Source organism: Netta rufina, assembly GCF_964035555.1.
Source record: "Netta rufina genome assembly, chromosome: 7".
Classification (NCBI taxonomy): Eukaryota; Metazoa; Chordata; class Aves; order Anseriformes; family Anatidae; genus Netta; species Netta rufina.
The window spans coordinates 25740824-25760493 of NC_140130.1; the positions used below are offsets into that span (position 1 = coordinate 25740824).

Here is a 19670-nt window from a genome sequence, read left to right on the forward strand (position 1 = left end):
TCTTGAGTTGATTAGATATCAAATTTCATGACCGCTAATGTCATGTCCTTCAAATGACAGCTTCTCTAGAGAAGAATACTACCATCTAGAGGTGATATCATTACTGAGAATATAATTGATGTTATAGCAATATTACTTGTAAGCTTGTTCTGAAATATCACTGTCAGATAAAAGGGAGCATATCTAGGAGAGAATCTAGGACCTTTCTGTTAGCTTTACTGGAAACTTAAGCCAACAAATCCATATAATAGAGAAGTGCTGTATGTATTGTTCTATCTCCAAACCTGCAAGCTTGCCAAAACAGCAGAATATAGGAAATTCAACTTTGTAAGCCTCATTGTAGCTAGGCCTGAAATGGTGCCAGAAAGAACACCCACAGCAAGACTAAGACTAGTGACAGGTTCGAAATCCCATATACTGCAAATTATCAGGTGTAGATCTAATCGATGTGTGGCATTTATATGCAGTCTTTACAGCTCATTCACTCCATAAAAGCACAGATTTGGATGTGTAGCAGTTATCCCCACACCCTCATTCAGAGATGGTATGATTTCAAGGAAACTAGCTTAATAGTGACAAAGAGCACCTAAGAGCTTAGCTCCAGCTTTCCAAGAGAGAGCTCATTGTATTTACTGTTTGCATTAAATAATGCTAGTGTGCTCCTCTCATGTTAGTCACTGCAAAAGGTTGTTGGCAGACAATTGTGGATCCGAGGTGTAAACAAGCAAAGCTGTGAAGCAGCAGAGAAAAGAGGTTATCTCCTTCTTACGGAAGAGAAACGGAAGCACAGAGACTTTAAATTACTTGTCCAAGGTAGTGGTGTTGGAATGGTGTGGTGAAAACCAGATCTTCTTCTTTATTCCACTTTGTACTCACTTCTTCCTTTTTTTATGAGATACCTAATGTTAAAATCAAGCTGGAATTGAAGCATAAGAGACAGAGTGGAGAGTACAATAGCACAGCTTAAGTAAATAATGCTCCAGCCCTCCCAAGTCTGGGATTTCTTTGATGGAGTTACACAGAGGCTTTCAGGGACAGCTGTGCAGGTCACAGAAAAGATATCTGGAAAAAAAAAGTTATCAACCCCTCTTAAAAATGTCAGCATAGGATGTCTCAAAAGGGCCATCACTCACTTTCTTTGATATTTCCACAGGTGACAACTGGTGGAAGAGCAAATTACTATGTGTCATACAGACGGGAGCCTTTTGCGCAGATTAAATTGCCCAAATACTCTCTTCCTAAGGTGAGTGCACCATTTATGAACACAGATATATAGTATCTTGAATAATACAGCCTGCCCAGTGGTAAAGCACCTCAGTGGAGTTCCTCTGTGGGGAGCTACATTTGTTGTGCTACCTGAATGATCTTTCTTAAATATGAGGTTGGGATCTGTATCTCTTACTGCTTTTGATCAGTGAGCATTTTAGAAAGACCAGGCTCCTTTTTCCTCTGTAAAGAGCAAATGGGAATGAACAAGTACCTCAGAAAACATAGAACCAACCAAATAAAAATGCTACTTCACTGAGATCCTTGCCTGAGCCTGTGTTACTGGCTGCAGATTGTTCCTCATGTCCTTGATGGATCTGCTGTGTAAAACCTTTGCCCAGTCTTGTTCTGTTCTGTACTGAAGATTTCTCTGATAAGCCTTGCCATGACAGCAGGGGTTCTGGAGAATGCTTACGATGTTGAGCGCTCCTGCAGTCTCCATACAGTGAGAGAAGAATAGGATATGTCAGCTCCACTGTCTCCATCTTATGGCTGGATATTTTCAACAAGTCATGGAGGTGGAGATGGCTCCCTGGAAGTCATACCTTGGTGATGCTTTGGACAAACAGAACCACTGCATGATGCTGTTTAAGTATTAGACTAAAATTCCCTAGTTCAGTCAATGTTTAGGATTGTACAGAGCAGAAGGGACCAACCTTTACAGTGCCTTGTCTGGATACAGGTTTCTGGGTAGCCTGATGAGCAGATCAGACTGCTCTTTGTAGCCACAGAATGGATACTAAGGCTGCTGTTGTATGGGACTGATAATCATCAGTAATGGCCTTCCCATTTACTTCTTTCCACAAGTGAGAATTTTTGTGGGATAATTGTAAAATTGTTTGGCAGATTTGCATGGTTGGCTGCATATAGCTTTCTGATTGCCTGTGGCGTATCTACAGTCTAGCAGATATGGGATGCTTGCCTTAAGTTGTAGCTGCAAACTTTAAATAGTTGTGAGAAATCTGTCTTGAATTCCTGGCGTTGCACCTCAGCTTCTTCATATTTGGGTTGATGACAGTTCACAGTGCATTGACACTTGAGTAGCACAGATACAGTTTTGGTTTTGTTTGTTGTCCTTCTGTGGTGTGGGATTCACAATGTCAGTGCACAGACTTTTGAGAAACACTGCTGTCATTTTTCAGGAAAAAAGCAGTACTTATGCCCCCACCTTATGAAGCACTGAAAGCTGCTCATCATTCAAATGATAGAGACAAGTGGATAGAGAGAATGGGTGCCCTGTGATTGTCCTCCTTGAGTGACTGATGATGTTGTAGGTTGCTGGCTTGCTATGTTTTGTTAGTGGCCCTGGTTTGGAACTTGTGCATAGTATAAAATCAGGATTGCTTTTGTCATAAAAACAAACAAACAAAAACCTACTTTGCTTTAAAGTTTCTTGGCAAAGTCTTTTAGACATATAAAGGCTTGTTTATGTTGTCCTTAGTTAACAGAACATTTTTGCTGTACAGTAATAACTATCCTGTCAGCTGTACATTAATGAATTCTGCGGGAGTTGTACATATGTGAGGCTGGCAATAGAGTAATGCAATATTTTCACTGCAACTGGTTAAAACAGATTGAAGTCATTGGGTGATTTGCTTTATTGTCACACTGCTGGACTAGGTTGGGTATGTGCTTAATCTTCAAAGAATTAGAGCTGTTGGGCAGGAACCAAACATTCCGGTTTAGTCTCCTTTCATTGATGGAAATGGCAAATCTCCCACAGGCTGCACTTAGTGGGGAAAAAAAATAGGCTCTCAAACATTTTTACTCCACATTCCATACTGATAGGCTATGTTAAGTCTCCTATCTACTCTACCCCTATTTTCTGTCTAGATAACTCACACGGAAAGTTACATGTAGGTTACCTCCTAGGCAAGATAGGAATGTTAAGCTGATTTTCTCCCAGACACTCTTACCCCAAATGAGTCTCTCTGTCCTTTGGGAGACTTCCAGAAGTAAGGTTTCTTGATGCAGAAATAGTGCAAGAAATCAGTGAAGGCTTCTTGGCATCTTGGGGAAACTTTGAATGGGTAAAAAGAGATAAATAAAGACCGACATAATTGCAGTGCTTTTGCTTATAGTTGATCCAAAGTTTGTTCAACAAGGGTGGCAAGGATGAAGTGCTTCAATACACATCACTACCCTAGAAATCATTTCCAGGTCATGAACCTCCTTTGAGCAAATACTGAGGAAATGCACTGTCAAATCTCTTTGATATTAAAATTAAATGGAAAAAAACCCTTGCTCAACCTTCATGTCTTTGTCACCAACAGGATTCCGGCAAAGGTTGGTGGGTGGATTATTTGATAGCCTGTATTGAACAAACTATTAATAGAAAAGTGCCTTATTAAAAATCACTACCAGCATTAGCTCAAACTATTCTTTACGCCTCAGCTTTAAAAATACGTGAACTCACTTCTTGTTTCTTGAAACGGGTCATTTACCTGTCGGAAGCACAGCCTCTTAGTTCAGCATGTGAATGGAAATTGTCTCTCGTTTAGCCTGGTGCTACACCAGAGCTAGTGACTATGAGAAGACTCCAGGCTTCAAGGCTGTGAATCTTCCATGAGTGATAAAACTCACTTTCAAATTTATAAATAAAAAATGAAGCTGGATGAAATTCCTTGAAGCTACCAAAAATGAAGAAGGCAAAAATGCTTTGCCCAGCTGGTGGTCATTAAAAGATAGAAATGCAGAAAAGTCACAATGGTGGTAATTTATTGGCTCGCTCTAACAGAAAATTGTTTAACATACCTATAATTCATGCTCCATCTCCATTCTTTCATAAGTCATGGTAATTACTACATGTCCCAAAGGGCAAAGAAATATAGAGATGCTAGTAATAGGCCTTTTGTCTTCTTTTAACAGGACATGCATATTATCAGCACAGTTGAGAATCAGGTGTTTGCAGCTGTTCAAGAGTGGAACCAAAACGACACATACAACCTGTATATCTCAGACACCCGAGGGGTTTACTTCACCCTGGCCTTGGAAAATGTGAAAAGCAGTAGAGGACTGGAAGGGAATATCATCATAGACCTTTATGAGGTATGTAGTAAAGGTCACCCTACAAGAACAGCCACTGCTTGCTAGTTCAGGCAAGTGTAAATCTCTTACCTGGACTGCAAGATCTCCATTTGTTTTGGGATTGGCCGAGAGGCATTTACTGGATTTGATGCTAAGCAGACTCATGTGGGGATAGATGTAGAGCATTCTGCTACTGGTGTGATATCTGGTTGTTTTCAAGTCAATGACTAGTTATGCTATGTGACATTTCCAAAAGGGAAAACAGTTATCTCTCTCGTTCTAATGTAGACGTGTAAAGAAGGTCTAGAAATAGGGGGTTTCCTCTTGGACATCTAGAGATACCTACTCATAGACAGGGAATATGAATTCTACCTTTGTAAGCATTGAACAGTTCATAAATTGTAAGCAAAAATTCATAGGTGTCATTTGCCCAGATATAGCAAATGGAAAACTTCTACCCTTTGTCATCTTCTGTTCTTCTTCTGCTGCTAGCCTTTTCAGCCTTGACCAAGAACAGTAGTAGTTGTTCCAGTTCCTGGTTTCTTCAAAGCATTCTGGCTTTGGTGGGTTGATATCTTGTTGCCTGGAAGGCAAAGTGCTGAGGCTCAGGGCTCAGCACTTTGCCAGGAAGAAACAGAAATATTACGTACTTGATAATACTAATAGTAGTGGCTGCAGACTGACATGGGGAAGTTTTACTATAACACAAAGAAATATGTTTCCAGTTTCATATAAAAGTCAGAATTATACATTTATTTCAGCCTGAATAATGACAATTTAACAACATCATCAGTTTGTTTATAAAAATCCAGGTGGTTTAAGGCAGTAAGAGAAAACTCACAAATAACACTTGGATCAATATGAAGAACAGGCTTTACATTTTACTTCCATCTCCTTAAATATATTTACCTGCCTCTGAAAAAAATAATTAAATCTGTATTGTGATGAACCAGCTGAAGTAAACATGCTTTATTTCCAATTTCTGGGCAAAGTCTGTGCTCTGCAGCTGTGTATCAACCTTTGCTGTTAAATGCCAATAGAGATTTTCATGGGGTCATTCAAAGGGTAGCGTCACTCAGGGAACTTTAGAACCAGAAGGATTTTCATCCTGGCTGTTGCCTGGAAGTTCCAGATCTGCCACAAGTTCCTTCCTCCTGTCTCACTTTGACAGCTGTGCAACAGAGACCAGATTAAACATGAAATCTGTCTGGGGACATTTTGGCAGGACCATATTCTGTTGGAATTGGGTCTGCTGACAAAAATCAAAACATTTGGAACAACTGGGTTGATTTTGACAGAATTTGGGAATTGAGGAGCGTGAAGAAATCAAGTTTGCAAAACATCGATGTTTCAGCGTATTCAGGATTTCTATATTTTGCGTAAAAGAAGAAAAAGACCAAAACAAAAAGATTCCATGCTGCTTCTGGTGTAACCTGCTGTTTCCTGTGTTACAGAAATCTGGGAAGGGAGTGGGGCAGACCACATCCCTGGGCTCATAAAGCTAAATGTGCATGCTGTCCCTGCAATGCCATGATAGGCCTGTCTGCAACCACTCAGGAAAACCTAGAATTGGGCTGTTTGCTAGGGATTTGCTCTGTGAACATCCTTGTCTTTCCCTTCTAGAGACAGGGACTGCACAAGGCATTGTAGGTGTATTTGTAATGCCATTCACAGTCTTCTAAGGCTGGACTGAGATGACTGTTGCTTTTGCTGAGAGCTTCCACTGCTGAGAGTGCTCAGATGGGCCTTTCCTTTGGCTTGTTTTTCCGATGTATTTTTTTCATCTCTCTCCATTTTTCCTAGGTAGCAGGGATCAAAGGCATATTCCTGGCTAACAAAAAGATAGATGACCAAATCAAGACTTTCATTACCTACAACAAGGGCAGAGACTGGCGTTTGCTGCAAGCACCGGCCACCAATCTAAGAGGGGATCCTGTAGTTTGCCAGCTGGTGAGTGGCAGACCTTTCTAAAGCACAGTCAATTCCTTTAGTGTCTCTTACATTACTCTCCGGGTTGACAGAACTTCACATAAGGGTGGGTAGGAAGGATTCTTGCCAGAGATTTGCAAAATCAGGTGCTTCAAAACGGGGCACAGTTTATGGATGAGAACGTTAGGTTGGGCTTGCAACATAATTCAACAACATTCAGTGAACAGGCATTTTACAGTAGTCTGTAGCCCCTGTGTTTCAAAGGAGTGGAGTTCCCCCGAACTTTTACTGGTTACTTTTTCCCTGATTTTTTCTCCTGACTTGCTAGGTGTTAAGCAAGTTGAGTAGATTTCCTTTAAAATCTACGAAGCTATGCAAAAAGAAAATTCTTACCATCTTGCTTGACCTTTTTTATTGAACTTACATCAGAATATGAAAGTTACTAAGGGGAAGTGCTCTAGATCATATTGTTGGTAAAAACAAATGCAGATATGATCTCTTGTAATGAAGCATTTCTGTTTCTCCTGCTCTCAGCTATTTTTATATTGCTTATTCAGAAACTGAATATATCGTTCTATTTGCAACAGTGTTAAAAGGAGAGGGGTTGGTTTTCAGAAGGATCAGAGCATCTATCTGCAATCACCAAGGACTCCTCTGTTACTTGACTTACTGTGAATTGAAACTTCTGCCTTTTATTTGTTTCCTGTCAACAGCCTTTTTGCTCATTGCACTTACACCTGCAACTCTCAGAGAATCCATATACTTCAGGAAGCATTTCTAGCAAGGAGACAGCCCCTGGACTGCTGGTGGCAACAGGTAAGAACCTAAGTGCTTCTCAGCACTCACCCGTACTTCACCTGTAGCCTGAGTGTGTGTGAGGTGTTTTCTGTTAGTGTAAAAGTCTTCTTCAGCTCTGTTTCACCAAGTGCTAAGCTAATTAACTCTCATGTGCTATGGACTGGGAGAAGGCATGTGGTCTGTTCAAAAAGCATAATGTCTGCCAGGTATTTGTTGCTATGCAATAACCAATCTGCAGGTCTGAGCCCAAATGTGCATGGGATAATTACCAACAGGCATTATTAACTTCTCTCTCTTGACGTCATTGCAACCACTGATACAGGTCTACAAATTTTCTGGAGTTATCATGAATGAGAATAAGCCTGTATTCATGGCTATGCTCCCAGGCAGTATTGGTATGTTCCACCTTTTGAGCAACAGAGTTTTAACAAGCCTGTTGGGTGAAGCCTGGACTTCATGAATGCCTATCTTGTGCATGGTACCTGCTTTCTACACTGTGTTGCTCCAAGACTGGCAGCACTTCATCATGACTGCATGGGTCATCAGTGCTGTGGGACATTCTGCAAAAAGGTGTTTTGGCAGGTTGCAATATTTTCATGACAAGCTGCTACAATACTGGCACGGTGGCAGTGGATGACCCATTGTAATTAATTTGACAACCGTCACAGATGCTTTTGTCCTCCATTGCCTGCACACAGCATGCAACCTAATCAGGATGGATAGAGCTACCACCCGTAGTCTGAGCTCCCACAGCTCTGTGGGAGCTGCTGGGACAACAAAGTGCTTTCTGAATGGCCGGTGCTATTGAAAGCTGATCTCTGAAGCAGAGGGTGCCTTTTCACAGAGAGGCTCCTACATACGTTCAAATACATTCAAGTAGCTTAACCATTCTTTCCAAGGCTCATTTTAACTCTAGTTCTCTTTGGCAGTTTAGTTCTTAATTCTTTAATTCAAGTGGCTTGCAATTGTGTCATGTTAGCGCACTGCCTTTATAAATTTGCACCATTTCTCCCAGCCATTTCCATTCTCATGTTCTTCTGTACTTCCATGTGTCTGCCTGACTAAGGCAGAACCTGAAACACAGGTTCCCTTCATGACATTTATAGCTCAACAAGGGAAACACTGTGTGATTTCCAGTTCACTGATCCAGGCCAAACAGGGCGAGATAATTTGGTTTAAACCTCCAGATCTTCTTATGCTTAGCCGAGTGGAGTCATCACTCCTGGCAGGTCACACTTGCTAGACGGATGTGTAGGAGCAAGCCCTAGCCATGATGCTGTGATTTCAGAGACTTTTTTCTTTAACCTTTTAGGAAGCAGAGGCAGCAGAACAGTGAGATTCTAGGCATTGATCTAAATTGTTAGTAAATGAGGTTCTTTTCAAGCTGCCAGTGCATGGGATGAATGCTTTCCCAGTCTAACAATTAACCTTTAAGAGGCAGAATATAATTTCTGCCTTATTGTTTTGTACAATAAAAAGCTTAACCTGTTGGGAATATACACATCTGTTTCCACTAACCAGTTTCACAACAACAGGAGTGTCTCACCATGTTGGCAAATGTGTTCCAGGGTAAGCATTACAACTTATTCTTACAGGCATGGGCTACTCAGAACCTCTGCTAAGCAATCTTGCTCTTTGATTTACAGTGGTGCATTTCTAGCAACGAAGTGAAGCTCAGACTTAATAGGAGGGCAGAGGTTAGATTCTTGCTAATGGAAGAATTATATTTTAATATCAAAATCCTCTTCACTTGCTTGGGAGTTAGTATATTTGGTGTTGGTTTGAATCCTTATAGCTGAATGAATCTTAGGTGGAAAGAATGAAGAAAATCATGGAACAGCTTTACACAGAAAAACAGGCGGGATTTCCTCGTACCTTCCTCTAAAACAGTCTTGTTATTCTTGCTGGTGTGAGGGAAGGAAGATTAGCTAGGTGGACAATGTGGTGTTTCTATATCCTGAACACTGATGGAGAAGTCTTTATTGAGCCATCATGCATCCCTGAGCCAGATGTTTTATTTTTGGAAAAAGAGTTGGCACAACAATGTGCCTAGTTCTATTCCATAATGCTGACAGGAGTGTGTCAACTTCCATCTGGGTTTTAATTTCTCATTTTCCAGCATTAAATGTCAGAAATTCAATTAACATTTTCATTGGGGTGTTTTTATTATGCTCTTGTTGATGCTACAGATGTGTAAGAGTGTCACCTCTCCCTTTGATTTTTTTGAAGAAAAAATATTAGTTCTCCCTCCTTCCATGGAAATTACACCCGTTTTAAAAATAATCTTACTCAGAAGGTGTAAAAGTGGCTCACGGTGTAAAAAATGGACTTGGAATAAAGGAATCACAGGCTCAGCAGCAATATAGTGGTTGTGGGCCATTATCACTGGGAGATCTTATGATGGAGTATGTCAGTGCTACCTCTGCCTGCTTCTTATGGGACAGGCTTTCATACCACCAGAATCCCACCTAGCACTGATTGAAGGTATTGTTGACAGACCAGCAGGAAAAACAGATAGCTTTTCCCTAAGCCATTGGGTGCTTTGGGAAGCAGGGAAGTCAGAGTTAATTAGCTTAGGACAGACCTATACTGTTCAGTGAACCTGGTGCTTGTAGGCATTTTAGCTTTGGAAACAGAAGCAAGATGCTGACCTCAGGGTTACATGGGGAGTAAGCTAACAAGGTCTGCTCAAAACATTTGCAAATTTTTCAGGTATAGGAGGTCACTCTTGATACTATTGCTGTATGCTCAGATTGGTTCTAGAGAGCTGGGGATTTAGTACAAACTCATGATTACATGATTAAGATGTATCACTGTTCTGTCTGCTGTCTCAGATGAGGGACCTTTGCAAGCTGTTTCAAGCTCTGAGGTGGTGTCTCCAAATGGTGTTCTGCTGTGCTGTTTGTATATAGAGTTCAAGTTGATGTATGAACTTTGCACTGCTTTGATGTGTGGCGTATCCATTTTCTAACACATGGTGAAGGCAGAGTAGTTCATTCAAAAGGGCTATAAGTTGAGGCTCACAATTTGTTAGGTCAATGAGAATAATCAATATTGTCTCGAATTATGCTCAATATGGTCTCTACCTCTCTGCTAAGTCATTCGACACAGCTTAATTGTCTGCACTGCTTCTGTCCCCAGATGAGTTTCAGATCTAAACAAACAAGATTCCTTTAAAGGGAGCTAATATTTCATTACATCACAGTCCTTGTTAATTCCAAAACATTAGTAGACTCAGGAAGAAGCTTTGCTTGTTAGACTGCAGGTTCTGAGATCTGCAAAGTTTTTGAGCATTTTGACAGAATCTCAAATAGGCTTTCTAGTCTAATCATGAGCTTCACTGGTGCCTGGGTTTCACCTTTAAACGGGGTTGTGCAAGTAACTTGTCTTTGGATATTCTCCTTTACATGACAAGTAGAGACAGAAGTAATTACTCATGACAAAGACTGGCAGATCACAGAGATCCAACTTGCCAGCCAGAGCATGATGACTGAAAGTTGAGAGTAAGACGTGTGCACAATGGAGTATCTAGTGGCGAGGGACGGTGGCCATTCTGCTGCAGTTCTGATGATTTTTGTGTTCCAAATGGTTTCCTATGCAGTTTTTCAAATATGTAGGTCTAGAATAAGCCTGCCTTTAGTGGGTTGCAATTATGAGCAATGCAGTCTGTTGGGAAAGTAAGCTGGTAATTCTGTTTCTCACCAGTGTCAACTTTCAAATTGATACTGGTTTCATGTTTGCACAACTCTTGTAAATGAATCTTGACACCTAACTGTGGTGTTGTTTTTAGATAAGTATAGAATAAAGAACAGCAAAAAAGCACTGGTCAGACTAAGTACTTTTGTTTTCCTGGAAAAAGTTCTGTGTTCACACAAGAACTTCTGCCCCTTACTTTTGTTGCAGGTAATATTGGCTCTGAGCTTTCCTACACTGATATTGGCATGTTCATCTCTTCTGATGGTGGAAATTCCTGGAGACAGGTATGTGTTGCAGAGAGCAGGAAAGCACGCGACATTTTACTATTATTCCTTCTCTTAGCCTTCCTTTTCCAGTGGAGTAGAGCATTCATGCAGTGCTTGTTTTGCTTGCAGATCTTCGAGGAGGAATACAATGTGTGGTTTCTGGACTGGGGAGGGGCATTAGTGGCCCTGAAACAAACGTCAGTGCCCATCAGGCACTTGTGGTAAGGAAACTGGTTACTTTGAGAAGCTTTCCTGAAGAGGGTAAGCTGACAGCAGTGCTAATACCTTGTGTCACCTGGTAAACATTTTCTAGTGTCTACAAGATGAGCAAATGAGATCATTCTTTTCTGCATTTTACATTTTCTTTGTTTCTGGTAATTAACACAGTGATTATTGCACCGTTATAAAAATATAATGGCTATATGCATAGTTACATTTATATACATAGTTACATTTATGAAGTATTTTTTGCACTAGTAATGTACTACTTCAGGTGGGGTTTCTTTCTGCTAGCAGATACATATATACTGAGTAAGAAGCAGTCTGTGCTTCAGGTATTTCTGAGAAGAGGTGTCCCTTGCTTCTGCTTTTTGTTTGTAGTAGTATTAATCTGGTAAGACAGATAAATGGAGGGAGAGAAGAGGGCAATAAATGCTGATAAGGATGGTGGAGTTATGTTGCTAAATGTTACTGTCTACTAAAGGATTCCAGGTTTGTTTTATCACAACTGATTTTACTGCAGTCATATTGTATGAATAGCCATACTGAGTCAGGGCCAGGGGTCAGTTTAGGCTGCAGCCCTCTTGTCAACAGCCTCCTGTAATTTGGACATACAGGAAAGTAGTAACAGGGCAGACCCATAATGATGTTCCAGCTACTTCCTGCTTAGGATCTTTCTGCCTGTAGTTAGAGTGTGTTTTTGCATGACTTAGAAACATTTGCTTGTGCTAGGTAACTTGGTAGTCATGAACATACCTGAAGTTCCCACAGGAAAGAGGACACCGAGAGGACCATGCCCAAATCTTTAAACCAAGCCAAGTATGATCCAAGGCAGGAGAGGTGTGTGTTAGCCAAGAGTAGGAGTCACTAGCAGTAGGTGCATCAGACTGTGGCAAGTTGAGCTCTGGAAGAGTGAAAGGTGAGCCAGTTTTTGAAAGAGCTGTAAGTTAAGTATTAACCATTTGTGGCTATATTCTTTAACCCAGGTGTAACTGTTTTAATTGTGTCTTTCCTTGTGGAGGCTCTTTGGACCTAACGATACGCTATATCCAAGTGCATGTACTTAGATTTCAGGAAAGATTTGGTCACAGGTTGACTTTCCATAGGAGCTGAGAACCCAGTTCACCTTTGTCTGCTTTGGAAAGGTTTCTTTCAGATATTCTCCCTTTCCACCAAGTCTCATGAAATAGCATGTGCAGTACTATGAGCGACCCACCCACTCCATTAAACGAGGAGTGATTTAGAGCTGTTATCAATAGGCTCCAACAGGTTTCTTCCAAAATTGTACCCTTAGGGGCTTTGGAATTTGCTTCATATTGTCTCAGTAGGCACCTGTTTTATGGGCAGGAGTGGAATAGATTAAAGGGTACGTGTATATCTATTAGTTCTCAGGCAGAGACATTGTACAATAAGTTTCATCCTGGAGAAAAGAGGGGTGGATAATTGAAAAGCTGAGAGAACTTTAGCTAACCTAATGAAGCATGCTGTTCCCCAGAAATTGAAATGCTGTTTAGATAGATAAGCATGCAAGCAGAACAGCATACAAATGCACAGGTGTACAGGAAGATACATACATTTAAATAAATAGATTTGGGGCAGATAAGCTTTTTGTATGCTGTTGTTCTTCCAGCTTTCTGTCTTTGGTCCATAGTCAGCTTCCTTTTCTGGTAGATGTGCATTGTGAATCAGGTGAAGGTTTCCCTAGGCACTACTACTAGAGGCAGATATTTAGGAAATGGTGCATGCAGACCTTGGCTTTTCCCATTAGAGAGCTCAGGTTATTGTAACCCATTGTTTGTAATACATATTGCACTGACTTGCTAGTCCTTAGGTGTCATCTCTGTGTCCCTGATGCTATCTACCTGGAGTGGGGAGGATTCAGTTTCCAACAGGACACCCTTGGGCAAATTCAGCTGCTCAGGTGCATGTGTACATGCATGAACACACACATGCACACACTCCCAAGCTTTCCTCACCTGGAAAATAAGTCAAAGTTCTCTTTTATGTGGAGTTTAAAATGAGAAGTATTTCCTGTTGTTTAGAGACCAAGTTTATGCCATGATTGTCTCTCTGGTAATGTCCTTTTGGGTTATGTCAGCTTTTACATCCCAGGTACCTCACAGAATTAGAGAGAACTCTTAAACGACCCTGCTGGGAGAGGATTAAATAATTTCAGAGCCAAGAAACTTTTGTGCTTCTCTGTTTGTTCTTCCTTCAGTGGTAGAACTTGGAGCTGAAATTCTGGTCGGAAATTATGTGAGAGCACTTGTGTGAAATCTGTGGGCAGAGATAAACTTTATCACTTAGAGTTGTTGGTGGGCAGCAGCTCTGGGAGCTTGATGCCGACTCTCAGGTTGACTGCAGAGGTTACATGTCTTTCCTGCTGCAGTGGCAGCTGGGTGTGCATGCCATCCTCTGCCTGTTCTCTGCACCTTTGTGTGCAGTTTGTCAGGGTGACATGAGGGCTGGCAGCTCCCTGGGGCTGGGAAGCCAGAGCCCAGGGGACAGCAGGGCAAGGCGTCACAGCTGGGGCCTGTCCCAGTGGCCCAGCTGGGGAGCAAGGCAGCCCTGGGCCCAGGTACCAGGCACCTTTGTGGGGACAGGGATGGTTGTAGGTAGGGACAGATGATCCAAAGCCACTGAATTACCCTGGCTTGTCACGGACAGTGTGAATGCTCATTAGCTCTAAGAAAGGAAATGCTTTAATTTTAACCAGTGCACAGTTTTTCTTTAAAACTCTAACAGGCAAAGCACACCAGACTAGCCACTGACTGTGGCTCAGTTTGGCCTCCTTCCTCCACCTCTCTGTAAAACAGGCAGCTGCTGAGATGGATGGCAAACAAGTATTAACAGGGATGGAAAGATTGTAGCTAATGCCATATGGCATTGATAGCCACGTGGTTTGAAATATCCTATGGTGTTGACAGCAATTTTCTTGCATTCAGAGCAGGGTTGCTTATGCTCTGAGCACTGCTTCATGCCAGGTGCTCTTTTGATCCAGAAACAGGACTTGGCAATGCCCCTTTATCCCTTGAGGTCTGATATACAGCTGGATCAAGTATATCCATGTCCTTATTGCTGGTGTTTATAGTTTCTAAGGTTTTGATCTTTCAAAATACACTAAGAATATGAATTAGTGGGCTAGGAGATGGCAAAGATTGGTGCCTGTCTGTAAATCTAGCAGCTGGATCTTGCAAACCTTAGCCAACATTTAATTGCTGCAGTTGCTCTGGAGTAAGTCTTTTTATATGTATAAATCTTGTCTGCTTTTATCCCAGGGTGAGTTTTGATGAGGGAAGATCTTGGAGTAAATATGGTTTCACATCAACACCACTTTTTGTGGATGGATCCCTTGTAGATTCCGGCATAGAGACCCAGATAATGACGTAAGTATATCAGCTCTTAACTTTCTTAAAATGTGGTGGTAGAAGGAGTGGATGGAGATCCCCTGGTGCATGGTGGGCCTCCTGCTGTGCAGTGTAGCGTTGTGTGGCTACACATGCAGTGTTGCATGAATGCATGGTGGTGTTCTGTGCTTTATGCTGATGGTCACAGACCCAGATGGAGTGTCCGTGCAAACAGGTGATGCAGCAAAACTCTTCCCAGTAGTAGCAGGGGGCTATAAGAAGGAGAGATGATCCCAAGATCTGACTTGTGAGTTTAGATGGGATTGTAGGACAAGCTATGATATAGCCCTGGTCAGGCTACAGAGAACTAGTGGTATTATCACCCCTAGATGTTTTCAAGCCTTGGTAGATGAAGATACATCTGCCCTGATATGTAGGTGGTGACGGTCTCTCTTGGAATAGGAGGTTGGACTAATTAAGTCCAGAGGCTCCTTCTTGCAAAGGCATTGTGTTCCTTAGAGCTGATGGCCCAGGGACTGCAGTGCTCTTCAGAGGCCAGAGACCTGTATGGTTGCACCTAATGTCAGTTTTGTGCTTGCTCCAGTTGTGCTGCTTGAGTGTCTTTTGAAATTGCTGCTGAATATGAATATTCCTCAACCTCATTGCTTGCTATCTGCATTGTGTGTTGTACATCTGGTTTTAGCTCAAGCTAAAGGTGTTCTCAGTCTGCATATGCAGAGCTGAGCTCAGAACAGTGTTCCTGGACTGAGGTGTAGTATGTTTTGATCTACCCATACAGTGAAAAGAAGAGCCTGAGCTGACAATGAAGCCACCTCCTAAGAGTCATGTAGCATTGGGTAAGGGTGATCTAACTGGTGAAGTAATCCTTGCCCAAGAGTAGGCCAGGATCTGAGTTTAACAGTGCAGGGAGAGAGGGAACTTTTCAAAGGAATCTCAAAGAGTCGTCTGACATCTTGAGCAAAGCAGATCTGAGCATTCTGCTCTGGGACTCCAAACAAAGCAGGGACTAGATGCATTGCCTTTCTTGCTTGCGGAGATACCTTCTTACCTGTGTTTTCTTTGGGATGGCTGAAACACCTTTCCAAAAAGGATCAGAAAAAAAGCTGGCTAAGATACTGTCCTTAGACTGGGGCACATCTGCAAAGTCTATCTGCTGTGTTGTGAAGAAGGTTAATCACATCAGACATTGATGCATGTCTGATGTTGTATTGTTCCTGCCCTAACTCAGGGGTGGGAAATGTAGTGTAATTTTCATCTTATAATAGGTTTGCTTTTCCTGCTTTCTGCACCTTATGTTGTGAAGTGCTCCAGATTTTCACTAGTTGCAAGAGGAAGGAGAATCAGGCCCAGTATGCTTTCTTCTAGGTTACAGTCCATCTGCTTGCTTATGTGGCAGAAATGCGTAGGTGCATCTGATTGCTGGTGCCACAGGTAGTGACAGACTGAAAGGAGACTGCTGCGTATGCTTGTCACCAGTTTCTTAAGAAATCTTGGATCAGATAACAGTTGTGTCTGGGGCATTTCTACTAGTGATTTGAATGTATTCCAACTGGGTTGTATAATTTGTGCTGGTTTGCATTTCAAAAATCTGACCCATCAGCCTTAAACACAAGTGACTACGTGGTGAGGAGTGGTCTGTACCTGCAGTTGAATAGTTTCTTACATGGGGGCTTGGAGGCTCACCTTAGCTGCAAGAAAAGGACTGGGGGAAATCCTTTTCTGGTAACGGGTCATTAGAGCTGGCTTTATTTATTTATTTATTATTTGTTTGTTTTATTTTTATTTTTTTGCCATCTGTGCCAAGACAGATGAAGTGTCTTGGTGCTGTAGTCTTGGACAGCCAGAGGATCAGGAAGCTGTAGCTAACTCCTGTATAGGCCATCTATATCTTCTGTGCTGAACTGTCCTGGGAAGGCCAGGGTAAGTAATTATGGAGCTACACTCTTAAGGGACTTGGAGTTTGATTTCCAAACAGTGCTAGGGCAGCACAATACAGCCTCCGTGTTTGTGTCACAGATAATTGTTCAGATTCTTATTAGAGTAGACGTTGCATCAGTTTTGGCGGAGGTGTTAGTTTTTCCTTTCGTCTAAAACCAACCCTTGGTGTCAGCTTTTTCTTCATGAAAGTGGAGTACTTGTTTACATAGAAGAATATATCTGTGTATCTGCTGAAATTGGCAAATATTGCCCCAGCTTTTTCCAAGAACAAAATACAACAGTGTGATATACTTGTGAGCCTTTTCACAAGACTGCTGTGAGCATCTTTTTGGGGATATACATACCAGTCTGACTAACGATTAAAATCTGCATTCTGTCCACTCTACACATTTTTCTCCAAATGCAGCAATAATGTTTCACTTTCTGTGCTTGTTAACGTGGTGGTTTTCAATGACATTCTTTGTGCAGTGCCGAATGTGTGTCACTTTTGAACCCCCAACATACACATCAGGATCTGAACTCAAATCTGCACATCAGCACCTTCACTGAAATCAGTGAAGCTAATCAGTTTCAAGTAGCTATGGATTCAACCCATTTACTTTATAAATCAGTGTGGTTTTATTCTGAAGCATAAGATGTATTTTAAATCTAAGGTTACCGTTACTTGTATTTCCATAGTCTTCTGATAGGGACTGTGGAATGAAGGTTATCTTGCTAAATCAACTTTCTTGACAGCCGACTTGTGTTTTTTTTCTTGAAATCTTTGCAGGCATTTTATTATTATTGTTATTATTATTAGTCATCATTAGAAATTTTTAAAACTATTCCTAAGAGTCTGTAAAAGGTATAAAAAGAAATTTTAGATGATATTTAAGGAGAAATTCCTACTCACAGTGTTAAGGGAACTGAGTTAGGAAACAGCCCATTTATGAAGCGTGACTGAAGACCACTTCTATACACATCACTTAGGTGTTTCTCACAATGAAAATTTTAGCTAACCGATCTATAAGGGCAGTGTAGGATCATACTGAGCTTGTGGTAGCTTTGTCTGAGAGGAGATCAATGCCTTTTTGTTGCTACTGGTCATCCTCTAAGCTGGAATAACATTTTGCTGGTTGGAGTTATGTAGAATTTGTGTTTATGAGTAGAAATTGCAATGGTTTCAAGAAGCTAATGGGAGCAGTGTAATGGTTTGTGATCAGCATCCTCCAGATGAGGATGGAGTAGTTGCAAACTCTTAGGGTAGAAGTAGGACATAGAAAGAGAGGGGCCACAACTGCGCTAATATTTGAGTCAGGGAAAAATTCTGCCATTGGTTTGCACCAAAGTGGTCTGTGTTCAACTACTACTGAAAAATAATGTCCTGAGAGGGATGTGTATTAAAGTCATTATAGCCTGACTGTTATTACTATATTGCATTATTAACAATGTTATCATAATACTATTTTATTAAAACCAGTATATCAGTAGAATGACTGTTATTCCCAACTTTCACTTCGTGGCACATCCTGTGAGTGGGCTGTCTGGGTTGTAGGAAGCTGCCACAGTTTTAGCACAGAATTTCATATCGCTTCATGGCTGTTAGGTGAGTGTTTGCAGTAATTATGCAGTATGTAGGAGCATACTAGGCTTCAGGATCCTGTGCTTCATGGTATATATATTTGTCCTAAAACATTCCTAAAGAACTGAAAAGTGTGTTAAAATCTGCAGATTTGTGTGCATTATATGATTCTGAATATATAATATAGTTCGGAGTAGTGGAATTTGGAATTGCTTTTAGTGGGGGAATTTACGAGATAGATTGCAGAGGTGTGTTGCAACCTGAATTGTTTTATGATTTTTTTTTCCATTTTATATGGCTGTAAGAGTGCAAAAATGAATTATTTCTTTACAAACATAGCTGTGTGGGCTCCACCTCAGGATGTAGATTTGTGACACACAGAGAAAAGTACATGAGACTAAGTGAGCTGAGTTCCAAACCTGACTTGGAACTACTGACTAAACAAGGTGAATCTACTCTCCATTCTCCATTCCTTGCTGACCATCTGCTCCTTTGGTTCCTTTCACAGTTATTTTGACACCCATCTCATCTGACAAGACGGTCAGTTCCGCTCCCTCAGTGTCATAGCACTAAAGCAGGTGTGTGTTAAAGCACATTGCAGTGTTTGGCACAACTGTACAAAAAAAAAGGTGTCCTTTAGGAAAATAACTCAAACGGATAAGGCTGAAGGGTTTGGCACATTCTAAGGTGACCCAATGAGCGACTAGAAAGTACTAGTCTTTTGGAAACGTACAGTGTTCTAACTTCTGTGCTGCAGCCCTTGCTGGTGACTGGTACGTCTTTTAATGATTTTGCTTTCATGGGTTGGGTCTAACGTTTCTGTGTTGACAAGTCATAGGTACAGGATGTTACTTGCCTGAGGTAGTCCACCAGTGAAAAGGAATCCAGTTGTATTCCCCTTCTAGTATTTTCTCAGTAGTTGCTAATCTATACCATTCAAATCAGAGACAAGATGTTTTTGTGGGGCCAGAAAAGATCTTTATGTTGTTCCAGCTCTTACTCATAATTATTATCCCTGCCACTTCATCTACTGACCTAAGCATCTCTATAAACCTATGTAAACAGAAATAACCTTTTTGCTTCACGGTCCTGTAAGGCTTTGCTATCATTCTAGTAGACTCATTATACATGTGAGTGTGCAGACACTCATATATGGATGGGGACCATTAAGTTTGTCTCTGGTGATCAATATATATTTATGTAGAGACACCCATGTGTGTGTATATAAATGTGTGTTAATATGTACATATACTTAATGATCCATATATACATCTGTGTATGCATCATTGAGTATTAACATTTTCATTGAGAGGATTTAATACAAACTGGTCTGCCAACGTAGCTGTGACTGCTTCCCTTGGCTATGCATACATTAGAAAAAAATCTTGGTTGTAAATTAATAGGTTATGAGCCCTGGTCCTTTCCAACACCTTCTCATTTACATGGCCATCCAGCTTTACCAGAGGTGAAGTGGGAGCACTTTTTTTTCCAGGAGATCCATATAATTACTGGCAACGCATCACTGGGTGGCAGAAGAGTGGGACAGAATGACTAAGCAGTTACGAAACATTGGAGGTGAGTTGGAGGCCAGGAGACTCTTGA

At 41.3% G+C, this 19670-nt stretch overlaps 1 protein-coding gene across 1 annotated transcript in view; it reads left to right on the forward strand.

The window, feature by feature from the left end:
- SORCS3 (sortilin related VPS10 domain containing receptor 3) overlaps window positions 1-19670 on the forward strand; it is a gene marked incomplete at both ends in the record, with an annotated part of 273965 nt that overhangs the window by 207301 nt on the left and 46994 nt on the right. Inside the window, 7 exons of the mRNA XM_084290216.1 lie at window positions 1154-1243; window positions 4135-4314; window positions 6097-6243; window positions 6936-7038; window positions 10924-11000; window positions 11112-11203; window positions 14480-14587. Of these exons, the coding sequence (XP_084146342.1) occupies window positions 1154-1243; window positions 4135-4314; window positions 6097-6243; window positions 6936-7038; window positions 10924-11000; window positions 11112-11203; window positions 14480-14587 (797 nt within the window). The remainder of the gene's footprint in view (window positions 1-1153; window positions 1244-4134; window positions 4315-6096; window positions 6244-6935; window positions 7039-10923; window positions 11001-11111; window positions 11204-14479; window positions 14588-19670) is intronic.